Source organism: Macaca fascicularis, chromosome 1 (genome assembly GCF_037993035.2).
Source record: "Macaca fascicularis isolate 582-1 chromosome 1, T2T-MFA8v1.1".
Classification (NCBI taxonomy): Eukaryota; Metazoa; Chordata; class Mammalia; order Primates; family Cercopithecidae; genus Macaca; species Macaca fascicularis.
Window position 1 is genome coordinate 202983771 of NC_088375.1, and position 13091 is coordinate 202996861.

A 13091-nucleotide genomic window follows, 5' to 3' on the forward strand; every position below is an offset into this window, starting at 1 on the left:
TGGTGGCACGTGCCTGTAGTCCCAGCTGCTTGGGAGGCTGAGGCAGGAGAATCACCTGAACCCAGGAGGCAGAGGTTGCAGTGAGCTGAGATCGCACCACTGCACTCCAGCCTGGGCGACAGAGTAAGACTCTGTCTCCCCGCCCCCACAAAAAAGAAAGAAATTAAACAGAGTTCCAGTATGACCCAGAACCCAGATATTCTTCTAGGTATATACCCAATAAACTGAAAACATGTCTACACAAAAACTTATATACAAATATTCAAAGCAGTATTATTCGTAATAGCCAAAAAGTAGAAACAATCCAAATGCCTGTCAATGGATGAATGAATAAATGAAACGTAGTATATGCACACAGTGAAATCGCATTTAACACTAAAAAAAAAGAAAGGCCGGGCGCGGTGGCTCAAGCCTGTAATCCCAGCACTTTGGGAGGCCGAGACGGGCGGATCATGAGGTCAGGAGATCGAGACCATCCTGGCTAACACGGTGAAACCCCGTCTCTACTAAAAAATACAAAAAACTAGCCGGGCGAAGTGGCGGGTGCCTGTAGTCCCAGCTACTCGGGAGGCTGAGGCAGGAGAATGGCGTGAACCCGAGAGAAGGAGCTTGCAGTGAGCTGAGATCCGGCCACTGCACTCCAGCCTGGGGGACAGAGCAAGACTCCGTCTCAAAAAAATAAAAATAAATAAAAAATAAAAAAAAAAAAAATAAAAAAAAATAAAAAAAAATAAAAAAAAAAGAACAAAGTACTGATACATGCTACAACATGGATGAACCTTGAAAACATCCTAAGTGAAAGGAAACCAGTCGGCTGAGCATGATGGCTCACATCTGTAATCTCAAACTTTGGAGGCCAAGGTAGGTGGATCACCTGAGGTCACGAGTTCCAGACCAGCCTGGCCGACACAGTGAAACCCCACCTCTACCAAAAATACAAAAATTAGCCGGGCATGGAGGCATGTGCCTATAATCCCAGCTACTCAGGAGGCTGAGGCAGGAGAATTGCTTGAACCTGGGAAGCGGAGGTTGCAGTGAACTGAGATCATGCCACTGCACTCCAGCCTGAGTGACAGAGCAAGACTCCGTCTCAAAAAAAAAAAAAATAAAAAAAAAAAAGGAAGCCAGTCACAAAAGACCACTTATTGTACGATTTCATTTGTATGAAATTTCATTTGCATGAAATCATACAGAAAGTGGTCTTCTGTGACTGGTTGAACCCTTGGTCTTAGCCTTCTGGAGGCTAAACCCTTGTCATCTTTAGTGCATGTCCACAGCAGGCAAGTCTATAGAGACAGAAAGCAGAGTAGTAGCCTATGGCTGGAGGGATAAATTGGTGGGAGACAGACAAAAGGCATGGTGTTTCTTTTTGGGATGATAGAGACATTTCAAACGGACCATAGTGATGACTGAATGACTCTGCATATACTAAAAACCACTGAATTGTACACTTTAAGTGAGAGAACAGTATGGTATATGAATTCTATCTCAATAAAGTTGTTATTTTAAAACTCCCCCAAAACTCTAAACTTCTTTGCCACTAGGACAGTTATGTCTGTCCAAAAAGAATCACTTAAAAATGCTAACATGGGCCGGGCGCGGTGGCTCAAGCCTGTAATCCCAGCACTTTGGGAGGCCGAGACGGGCGGATCACAAGGTCAGGAGATCAAGACCATCCTGGCTAACACAGTGAAACCCCGTCTCTACTAAAAATACAAAAAAAATTAGCCGGACGTGGTAGCGGGCGCCTGTAGTCCCAGCTACTTGGGAGGCTGAGGCAGGAGAATGGCGTGAACCCAGGAGGCGGAGCTTGTAGTGAGCCGAGATCACGCCACTGCACTCCAGCCTGGGTGACAGAACAAGACTCCGTCTCAAAAAAAAAAAAAAATGCTAACATGGCCGAGCGCGGTGGCTCAGGCCTGTAATCCCAGCACTTTGGGAGGCCGAGGCGGGCGGATCACGAGGTCAGGAGATCGAGACCATCCTGGCAAACACGGTGAAACCCCGTCTCTACTAAAAACGCAAAAAAATTAGCCGGGCGTGGTGGCGGGCGCCTGTAGTCCCAGCTTCTCGGGAGGCTGAGGCAGGAGAATGGCGTGAACCCGGGAGGCAGCGGAGCTTGCAGTGAGTGGAGATCGCGCCACTGCACTCCAGCCTGGGCGACAGAGCGAGACTCTGTCTCAAAAAAAAAAAAAAAAAAAAAAAAGCTAACATGACCTTTAATTTATACTAACAGAAGCTAACCAGAGGTTGCAAACTGGTAGGCTAAAGGCCACATTTGGCATGCAGGAAATGTATTTTATTGGGACCAATAGTATTTTAAAAACTTTCTACCCAGGCTAGAGTACAGTGATGTGATCATAGTATGCTGTAACCTCGAACTCCTAGACTCAAGTGATCTTCCTGCCCCTGCCTCCTGAGTAGCTAGGATTAGAGGTGCAAGCCATCATGCCCAGCTAATTTTTTTACTTTTTGGAGACAGAGTCTGCTATGTTGTCCAGGCTGGTCTTGAATTCCTGGCCTCAAGTGATCCTCCCACCTCGGCCTCCCCAGGTGTTGGGATTACAGGCATGAGCTGCCGTCCGCAGCCAAGCCAAGAAAAGTTTTAGAGATGGGAAAGACACAGCAATGAAAACGATCTTCAAATACCTGAAAGGATATTGCTTCAGGGGTCCAAATCAGATTCAGTTTAAATTACTGAGTACAGGTCTCATTCAAAATGAGAGATAAAATACTTAGAGCCGTCTCTAATGAAATGGGCTGCTTTTGGAAGTAATGTTTCCTATGACTAGTATGAAGTACTATGTTACATGCTATCAACTGGATGAACCAAACACTATGCAAAGTCAAAGAAGCCAATTCCAAAAAGCATGTATTGTATAATTCCATTTATATGGAATGGTCAGAATAGGCAAACCCACAGAAAGATTAGTGGCTGCCAACAGCTGGGGAGAGAGGGGAGTTGGGAGTGACTATTAGCAGATACAAGATTTCTTTTTAGAGTGATGAAAATATTCTGGAATTAAATAGTGGAAATGGTTGCACAGTACAAATAAACTTAAAACTACTGCATTGTACACTTCAAAATTGTAAATTGTATGCTGTGTGAATTTTTCCTCAAAACAGAAACAAAGGTAGAAAGGGACCAAATGAGATACTTATTAACTCTGTTAGGATATTATGATGCACACAGTGATAAATGTCAGGTATTATCAACTTCATTTGATGATAAATGAGGCACTGAAAGGGTTTTGTTTCTAAGGTGACAAAGGCTCACATGAAGCGGAGCCAGGATAGATACCCAATCTTGATCTTGCCTGTCTCTAAAGCTTACAGAATTGTAATAAAAATTTACAGGTTGGCTGGGTGCAGTGGCTCACACCTATGATCCTAGCACTTTGGGAGGCTGAGGTGGGTGGATTACTTGAAGCCAGGAGTTCAAGATTAGCCTGGCCAACATGGTGAAACCCCATCTCTACTAAAAATATAAAAATCATCCAGGCGTTGTGGTATGTGCCTATAATCCCAGCTACTCGGGAGGCTGAGGCAGGGGAATCGCTTGAACCCGGGAGGCAGAGGTTGCAGTAAGCTGAAATCACACCACTGTACTCCAGCCTGGGCAATAGAGTTGAGACTCCACCTTAAAATAAATAAATAAATAAATAAATAAATAAATAAATAAAGTTCACAGGTAGTGAGTGACAGAATTTTACAGAAAATACTTGAGTCAATGGGCGAAGCTAAACGTCCAGAACAGGCAGAACACCAGCAGGCCTGGGTCCACAAACAACAGAACCCGCCTTTCCAAGCACAGTCCAGATGAAAGGTTTCCCCAAACTTCTAATCCATTTTTCTTCTTCAGACTACCCTAGGAAGAGTGGAGACTAAATTCTCTTCATTCAGGGATTCCCCCCTGCTAAATTTCCTAGCCATTCATGTGACCAACATCAAACTTAGGACTTGCCAGGTGCCCAGAAACTTGTTCAGCACACATACCCCTCCTTAAAGCTTCCAGATCTCTCAGAGGCTGAGAGGCAGGTTTGGAAGAAAAAGAAATTCCAAGAAGTCAAATTTCACTGTGAAAGGTTCTATGTGCCTTTGGCTTACCTAGTTAGGCCTTTCTCCTCAGTGTCATCCTAATCCTAACACCTCACTCAGAGCAGAGAGAAAAATCAGCCAGTTAGTTGCTTAATGGCTTCAATTAACAGGAAAGCTCACTGTTGTCACAGCCCCCAACTATACAAACCAGGGAGTTAAACTTTAGGAAAAGTGTTCTGTAGGCTCCATGTCCTTTCTTCTATACCGCAATTATCCCTATGAAGGATCTCCTAATAAGGAGACTAAGGACAGTATAGTCTCCCTAGACTAAGGACAGTATAGTACAGGGTTAAGATGACAGGTTTTGGCAACACAAATCTTGGGCTTGAGTACTAGCCATACTAATTATGTGACCCTGGGAAGTTACTTAACTTCATTAGGTCTAAGTTACTTCTGAAAAATACGGGTATTACTGGACAATTGTTTCTGGTCTGCCCAGCATCCATTTCCCTTTCCTAATAACTTCCCAACTGCCTTCTGAGGAATTGGTTTTTTCTTACACATGTGACTCAGCTAATCCAGTCTGATATTCCTTCTCTAAAACCTGACTCTTGAGGCAGAAAGAGACCCGACATAGTTTCAGCTGTGCCCAAGGAGCCAGTTTTTGTTTCAAGATCGTTCCTTTGGTCTACCATTGTTGTCCCAGTTCCCTGTAGCCACTACAGTTCCCACACCAGATTTTTTAGCCTTCACACTAAACGTTGAGCCCCTAACACCTTTCTAATAAAGTCTCTTTTATTTACATTAGCCACTTCGTTGCTTGCAACCAATGAACTCCAAGTGGAATACCGCCTCATCGGGTTATTAACAGGATAAACAGTGGGATTCAACAGATCCAAGTTGATATTGTCTGGCCTTATCAACCATTAGATGTAAATTCAGTATGGACATGTAAGTGTGGTCATGTTGTAAATAAGGTACAAATGACCACAAGAAAGATTAACCCATTGACCACCTTATAGTCCACCTCCTAGCATAACTGTTTTACAGTTATGATACAGTTACATGGTCCTTAATAGAAAGCCACCTTAACATACCTGACATGGGTCTTCACTACCCATTCTAGTCCAGGTAATGCCTCAGGAGTTTTCAATCACCTGAAAATGGAGAAATAACAGATCAGTCTTTTGAAGAGGAAGTTTTTTTAAAGACATACAAAATAAAAGATAAAGAGATCCTGCATGCAGTTTACACATTACAGGAGAAACATGCAACTTTTAAGAAATTTTAAGTAAAGTTTCATTGTGAACATCAATATGGGGACCTACAGGGACTCATCCTTACACAGTTTTAAATAGCTGAGCAGAAAGCTTTTGGGGTGCAGCAGGAGGTCTAATCTACAGTCATTGAAATTTTACAATGTGTCATTTAAGATGTCAGACTTTGTGCCCAGGTTACATTACAGTTCACTTGTGATGGGCAGGATTATTAAGAGTTATGGCTAATTTATGCGGCAACATATGGTTTTTCTTTTTACAGCTATTTTTATTAAACAAGTTTTGCAAAGTTTTAACATTAAAATTAACAGCTAAAGAATTGTTTATGCAAGTTGCTGTCACAGTTTATGTAAAAGAGAAATATGTGCTATTAAAATCAGACATTTAGGTTACCTTTGGTTTTTTGCGATGCATGTTAGCTTTACACATCCTGATTCTCTTGCGATAATTTTCCTTTAAAAAGGGGGGTATAGAGTGATCTCTTTTCATCAAAACAAGACATAATGCCCTGAAAGCTGACTTCAAACCATGGTTGAAAATTCAGTTATTTACATTTTATCACAATCTACAAATACATTTTTTTGTTGGTGTGTTTTAAAAAGAAAAAAAATGTCCATCATGCACTGCTGCAGGCAGCTTGGCACTTCAATACAAGAGGATTTTTCACCCCCGAGCAGTTTAGGTGGCTCTCTTAGGGAAGCCATGAGAACCCTGAGAATCAGCATAGAGTAGAAGAGGGACCAACCAATTCCATCATTTCCTCTCTTGGTCTCTTACGAGGGGGTTCAGAGCCAGCCTATCATGCCAAATCCTGCCCCAGCCCAGCTGAGTTATCAGCATTTCTGGGATTCAAAGAGAAACCCTCAAGGGCACCCAGAGTTGGCTGAACTGTCATGTCTAAAGGCAGGTGCTGTCCCCTTCTGAGCTCATACAAATTATTTGGTGTCACACTTTAGAGCCACCTAGGGGCTCTACAGAAGGTGCAAACCAGGCTGGCTCGCACTTTTAAATACTGAGACCTATGTATGGAAACCAATCCAAGTTACAGCTCAGCTGAGTTGAAAACTCTCCATAAATTATAATTTTTGATAGGATTGGATACAACTGCTTCCAACAACTTCCAGGGGGTGAAAAAACTTTGGTTATTTTTAAACTAAAACTTAACAACTCCATCAACTTTTTTTTTGGTAAACTTAAAATAAAATCCCCCCCACCACTTTTAAGAATGTTTCCAACTTTTAACAAGCCCATTAACTTTAGAGTTAATTTAAGTTTATTTGAAAGAGAAAACTATTTTATGGTCCACCCAAAAAAAATGACAATTCATCACATTTACTTTGATTAAAAAAGGACTAAACTTTATTGACAAACTGCTGCAGACATTTTGACATAAGTTTAAGCTACCTATTTAGGCAGACTTACACATGTAGCATTTAACCTTCCGAGAACAAAATGGGAGGACGGTACAAATCCAATTAGGACTTTAACTTATGTACAAAGTGGATTTTGATTCCTTTTTCATTCAGCTGCAGTGTCCCTTTTTATATCATGCTAGTGTTGAGACATACTTGACTAACTTGGGAACAGTTCGGTATTGACAACCGTCAACTTAAGAAAATCATCAGCTTTTGGCCCCAGCGTCCAAGTGAGCCTTTCATGGAGTGCAGAATCTCAAATGGACAAAATATTTTGTCTTTTTAAATACTGAAAATTTAATTATTAATCCTATGACTGAAAGATTCTTCATGGCTAAAAAGCTCTGCATCAAACTCAATTCAGGAGGCCTTCCCTCCCCACCACCATCAACCTCTTCAAAACCTACTCCATCCCCCTAAGTATCTCTCAACACAGTATGTCTGGGGCTAGATTTCAAAACCCACGTAATGAAAAAGTCAGTTTTACAAGCCTAATTTTGTTGTTGTTTTATATCAATTAACGTTAAAAATTGCATCAACTATTTAATTCATGAGGATCTTTCGTATTAAAATTTAACCTTAAGATTCAACCGCCATGTGCTTTTATAAAGGAAACATTTTTTAGAGACGTCTGAGCTCACTTTTACATGGTGGTGCCTACTGCCGTTAACGTTTGTGATTTTAAATCTTAAACAGCCCTGAATTTTGAAATGTAGCCTAGTTTGGGATTCTGCAACTACAACTTTACGGGATGCCTCAAATCAAAACTAAGAGAAAGTTAACAAGCCTTTACTTCAGAACCTTTAAGCAAGCAAAGTCACTTTTGAAACTAACAGGTTTGTGTTTTTTTTTTTACTCAACTTCTTTTTTTATTATAAAAGGTACACTTCTGTTTATATTTAAACAACAAAGAAAAAAGCATCTACACACTTAAAAAATTAATTCAATATTCCTAAATCTATTTTAACTCATTTTAAAATACTACGTACAGAAGCCAGAATGCAGAGTTAAGAATGGAATAAGGTGGGGAGAAGAAGGGGACCACGAAGAAAAACACTTAGACAATTACTTGTCTGTTGTGGGTAAAGCAACAGGAATCCTGGGAGATACAAGAAATCAGTAACAACTTTGCTCATAACTGATATTTTCCCCTCATGTTTGTTTTTAATAACGTCCATATGGGTGCTCTCTGTATGCTCCCTTCACTGGCCTAGCAGGAGGGGCCTTCAGCGACGGCCTGGTCCCATTCCAGTCGTCCTGGCCTGTGGGGAAAACAAAGACAGTTTATAAACCATGTGGCACTTAGGGATGAACAGGGATAGGTCACATAGTAAACATCACCAAAAACACTGCGTTTCTTCTAATGTCTTGACACTTCCCCTGGTGTTCCTTGCTTTCTACTTGGCTTGGCCCTATTGGGCAGTCTGGGCAATTTTTCAGTTTTGAGTGGAAGGACAGAAGGGAACAAATTCAAAAAGGCTGCCATTGACTCTAGAGTAATCTCCCACAACGAGGTTCTTCATAGACAAACGTGATCTATACTCCAGTCCCCAAACCTGGAGATACCCAACACACCTTGCTTGAGATAGTGAGAAAGTCAATTTTATGAGTCTGCAATGGCCTTTCCTGTTCTGAAAACAATTTGGCAGGCAGCTCAGGTAAGGCGGGAAAACTTCTCGAAGTCTTTCAGATTGGAAGCAGGCAGCCAGCCCCACTTCCACGCAACAGTAAGTCATGTTTCCTTATGGAGAAGTGTCCTCTAGCTCTCTGGGAAAAGCAAGCAAGGGCCACTTTCCATGGGGCCCTCCACCAGCAGAGCTGATACTGCTCGCTCTGGTAGAGGGATGTGCAATCAAATGCTGCACTGACAGCACTGTTTAAGATAATTCCAAGGCTGGGCACGATGGCTCACACCTGTAATCCCAGCACTTTGGGAGGCCAAGGCAGGCAGATCACGAGGTCAGGGGTCCGAGACCAGCCTGACCAACAGGGTGAAACCCCATCTCTATTAAAAATACAAAAATTAGCCAGGCATGGTAGCGCGCGCCTGAAATCCCAGCTACTCAGGAGGCTGAGGCAGGAGAATCGCTGGAACCTGGGAGGCAGAGGTTGCAGTCAGCTGAGATTATGCCACTCCACTCCAGCCTGGGCGATAGAGCCAGACTCCATCTCAAAAAAAAAAAAAAAAAAAAAAAAAGGTAATTCCTTATCTCCTTTCTTAAGTTGACAGTTGAGAGAAGCCAGACAATGTGGTTCACATCCTCAAATGTTTCTCCTTTGTAACAGGGAAAAGCCTGAGGAATATGATCACATATTTCTAGAGGTGACCTCTTACGAAAATAAATTGCATTTAAGCTTATTCTTCCCACACCTTACACACTCTAGTTCATCCTGAAGTATTTTTCCAGCTGCCTGTATTCACAAGTATCTGCCTCCATCCCTCCATCTTTATAGGCCTCAAACTCCTATATAGATCTAAAGTCACACAGAACCCTAATTATACCCCTAGTGTAACACATATGTCCATCACTTTCCAAGTGGCTTCTGGGTATCAACAAGACAGTTTCTTTTTTTTTCCTGACGTATACAGATCATCCTGGACAGTTTATTTTTCTAATTCTGTTAATCAAAGCAGAGATCAGAACAGATTAACTGTGGCAACATCTTATCAGGAGCACAAATAAAAGCCTGCCTCTTCAGTTTGGTCTTTTCTCCAGCAAAACAGAAATGCAATTTAGTCAAACACATACAGAGGCCCCACTGTACTGCCTCACTGATGGTGGGAAATACTTGGGTGCAATCACACTGCCCTTCTAAATAGTGGTATATGAGCAGAGCAAAGCCGTCTTAGTGATTGGCAACCGTCCAGTGCTATTTTGCTAAAACTGGTAAAAACAGTTTCCTTGGGCAAGCAGCTGATTGGCTACTTCATACTGTGCTGAGTTGGGCTCAGCTTGTCTGTCTCTGGGAGGCCCTAAGGGGCTCCTCTTTTTCAGCTAGGGATAAGGGGAGATTGTCAACCAGTATCTTAGTGTGAATTGTCAATTGATGAGCCCCTGCCAAGGACTCTCTGGAAGTCCCTCAGGTATGCTGAAAACACCTCACACTAAAAAGGTAGCTCTAGCTGCATCCACTGCCACACAGTATTCCCAATGAGGCCTATTAACACAGGGCCATAACTGGCTCTTGAGGACACACATGAGCAATGTGTTTTTAACCAAACCTCAGGGAACGCACCCTTGTCCTGATGCTGCTGCAGCCTCCATAGCTCTTTTGGGATCAAGGACTGTGTTGAGATGTCTTCAAGCCAACAAGGAGCTTGGTGCCAGTACTGTCCTGAATTGGCTCTTGCCCCTACAGCCTCTAATCTGATTCCAATAGGCACTATTTCTTTTTTTTGAGATGGAGTTTTGTTCTTGTTGCCCAGGCAGGAGTGCAATGGTGCGGTCTCAGCTCACTGCAACCTCCGCTTCCCAGCTTCAAGTGATTCTCATGCCTCAGCCTCGCGAGTAGCTGGGATTATAGGTGCCTGCCACCACGCCCGGCTAATTTTTTGCTATTTTTAGTAGAGACAGGGTTTCACCATCTTGGCCAGGCTGGTCTCGAACTCCTTACCTCAGGTGATCCACCCACCTCGGCCTCCCAAAGTGTTGGGATTACAGGCATGAGCCACCACGCCTGGCCCTAATACTATTCTTGCCCCCCAAACCTGGTCTGGCTAGCTGCTTGCCATCTAGGTCCCTTTCAGCTGACATCTCCTTTACAATGACATTCTTTTCAATTAGATCTAAATTTATTTTTTTAATGAAATGGGGTAGATGAGTACAGTTGTGTATGATTAAGTTCTTGTTATCTACCAAAGTGGCCTAGATATTGGCAGCAAAGGCCCAGAAATACAACCCAGGTCTAGCTATTTCCCTGCCTAAAGTAGAAAAAAATCAACATTAGCTTATAAGTCTGCTGCTCCAATCAGACCAAGCTGGTCTTGAGCCCTCGTTTAAGACACACACTACCCTTCCAAGAATAGCGATACCCCACCTCACTTTAGCAGTCCCTCTTTTTACCATGTACTGCAAAATTGAAGCACCGTGGAACTCTCACTGTCACATCTAGCAAAATCTTGGCCTTCTAAAGGTTTATCCTTAGGTGTGTTTGCCTGACTCTCAATACTTGAGTCACCAGCATTCTCCCAGGCACTTACTTGTACATTCTGCCCCACCACAGAGATAAAGACATACCATAAGCTTCATAAGAATCCTGAACCTCCCCATGTCCATAGTCATAATATTCTGAGTCCCTGAAAGCCAAAGACAGAGTGTTAGGAAGCTACAGAGTAACTATGTTTTAGTTTCACCTTTCTCTCAAATACTTCCACATTTCAGTCATTTTACTATGTGTATTAATACAGGAAAATACTTATTCTGCCCCATCCCTAAACCACAAAATATTTCCAATATATGTATATACTATGTACTTATAAAATAATTATGACAACTACTGCAAAGAAAAATGGATACCACAGAATATAAAGTGAAAAAGCACAATCCTAAATCGACCCTTTTAATATAGCATACATATACATGTACTCATAGGGCTCACCAGAAGGAAAAAAGAACTGTCTTATCACTGCCGTAGAATTCTGGGACTCTTTTTCAATCAATTCACAGGTAAGCTATATATATGGACACACAAGGAAATAGTCTTAAAGAGAAATGCAGAAAAGAATCTAAGTTATGGTAATGGAATTCAAGTTTCTTGTAAAATTTTATCAACTTTAATGTGGTTTTGATATTTTAAAATAATAAATCAAAATAATGTAAAGGCATTTCTCCTTGTTTCCATGTAGTCACAGCTTGGAAATTTTTCATCTGTTACTCTCAGGTTCTAAATTAAAATTTAAGGTTCAGTTATCCAAATTTACAAATCTAAGTGTGTGCTTCACAGATGTCAAAAGCAGAGGAAAGCACTGCATGGTGGCATGCACCTGTAACCCCAGCTACTAGGGAGGCTAAAGTGGCAGGACTGCTTGAACTCAAGTTCAAGACCAGTCAGAGTTGTGGGGGTTGCACAGGAGATATCCTCAAAAGGTGAACCATTCTGCTCCTCAGGGTTGTGCTGTCTAAATCTCTCTGTTCCTCCAACTCCCTCCATCCATCCTTAGGACACAAAACAGTGCTTATACTGCCTGACTCACCCTTGACTCTGGCTGTAATAGCCTTCGTAGCCTTCGTAACTTTGTTCTGCATATGTATCATCATATCCCTAGAACAACACCAACCAAAAAAAAAAAAAAAAAGAAATAAAAGATCAAAATCATAGAGTAGGAAAGGTAATTACATCCCATGGGAGTAGGCAGGCTTCTGAATTAAGAGGACATGACATTTCCCTCCAAAATGTTAATGCCTAACTGTAGGATAGCCAAAAAAGAAAGGGTTACTAAACAAAGAAAACCCAAACAAATACAATATGCCATAGAACAAGTGTGGGCAGGAAGTACAAAATCGAACTTTAGTATTATCAGTACTAGTAGTAAGAAATTCATTATAAAACACTACATTAAGGTACATCTTATTTCTTGTTTAATCTACAGGCCTATAGTAAAACCATGCGTAAAATGGAAAAATCTTCTAATAGTTCAACATTCACTGCAAGAGAAGAGGGCAGATTGCAAATCTTACAGGCAGCCCATGACACCCACAAAAAGGACCGAGGCCCTGTCATTCAATTTCCTTTGGCAGCCTTCTAGGTATTGGGAAAGGGCACATTGTTCAAATTTCTTACATATTCTTCATATGTTTCTGGTGCAGGAGGTGGAGGCAAAGGTATCCTCTGGATGCCCGCTGTCCGTGCTCTTGGTGCTGGAGCACCCCTCACAGTAGGTGGGGGTGGCACGCCTCGAGTCACAGTGGCACCTCTGGTGATGGCTCCCCTTACTGGTGTACCACGTACCAAAGCCCCCCGAGGTGGTCCAACACCACGGCCCCTACAAAATGAAAGTTTATTTTAAATGGAGCTTTTTATAAACAGACTTTTATGTTCTGATTTGTTTATAAATTCTGGAGTTAAGCAGATTTCATGAAGCGTTAACTATTATTAAAGCACGGAGGAATGTACAGGGTAAAGGACCCACACTGCAAGATCCCCCAGGTCCTACAGTGGACCAGTTCATCACTGCACTGCCTTGGGTAGGTCTGGAGAGTCTGAATACTCCATAAAGGTCAGTCACAAAAGGTAGAATTTTAAAGTCAGACCATTAAAAAATGCTAGGATTGTCCAAAATTAGAAGACCAAAAGTTTCAGCTAGACTGCAGCACTTGGCTATCGTCAAAGTGCCCAAGAGCTAGAACTCTTTTTTTTTTTT

At 42.0% G+C, this 13091-nt stretch overlaps 1 protein-coding gene across 4 annotated transcripts in view; it reads right to left on the reverse strand.

The window, feature by feature from the left end:
* The window catches only part of KHDRBS1 (KH RNA binding domain containing, signal transduction associated 1), a 46530-nt gene that overhangs the window by 11322 nt on the left and 22117 nt on the right, over nucleotides 1-13091 (reverse strand). For 3 of the 4 annotated variants that reach the window (XR_006693216.3, XR_006693217.3, XR_006693218.3), the window contains exons 6-10: nucleotides 12512-12713; nucleotides 11925-11992; nucleotides 10969-11027; nucleotides 7800-7992; nucleotides 5136-5195 (exon numbers count right to left, since the gene is read on the reverse strand). Coding sequence is in view for 1 of the 4 variants with exons in the window: in XM_015451164.4 (XP_015306650.1) it covers nucleotides 7895-7992; nucleotides 10969-11027; nucleotides 11925-11992; nucleotides 12512-12713 (427 nt within the window). In the remaining 3 variants the exon portion in view is untranslated. Of the gene's footprint in view, nucleotides 1-5135; nucleotides 5196-6651; nucleotides 7993-10968; nucleotides 11028-11924; nucleotides 11993-12511; nucleotides 12714-13091 lie in introns of those variants that run through there. The other variant, XM_015451164.4, reaches the window with a different exon arrangement.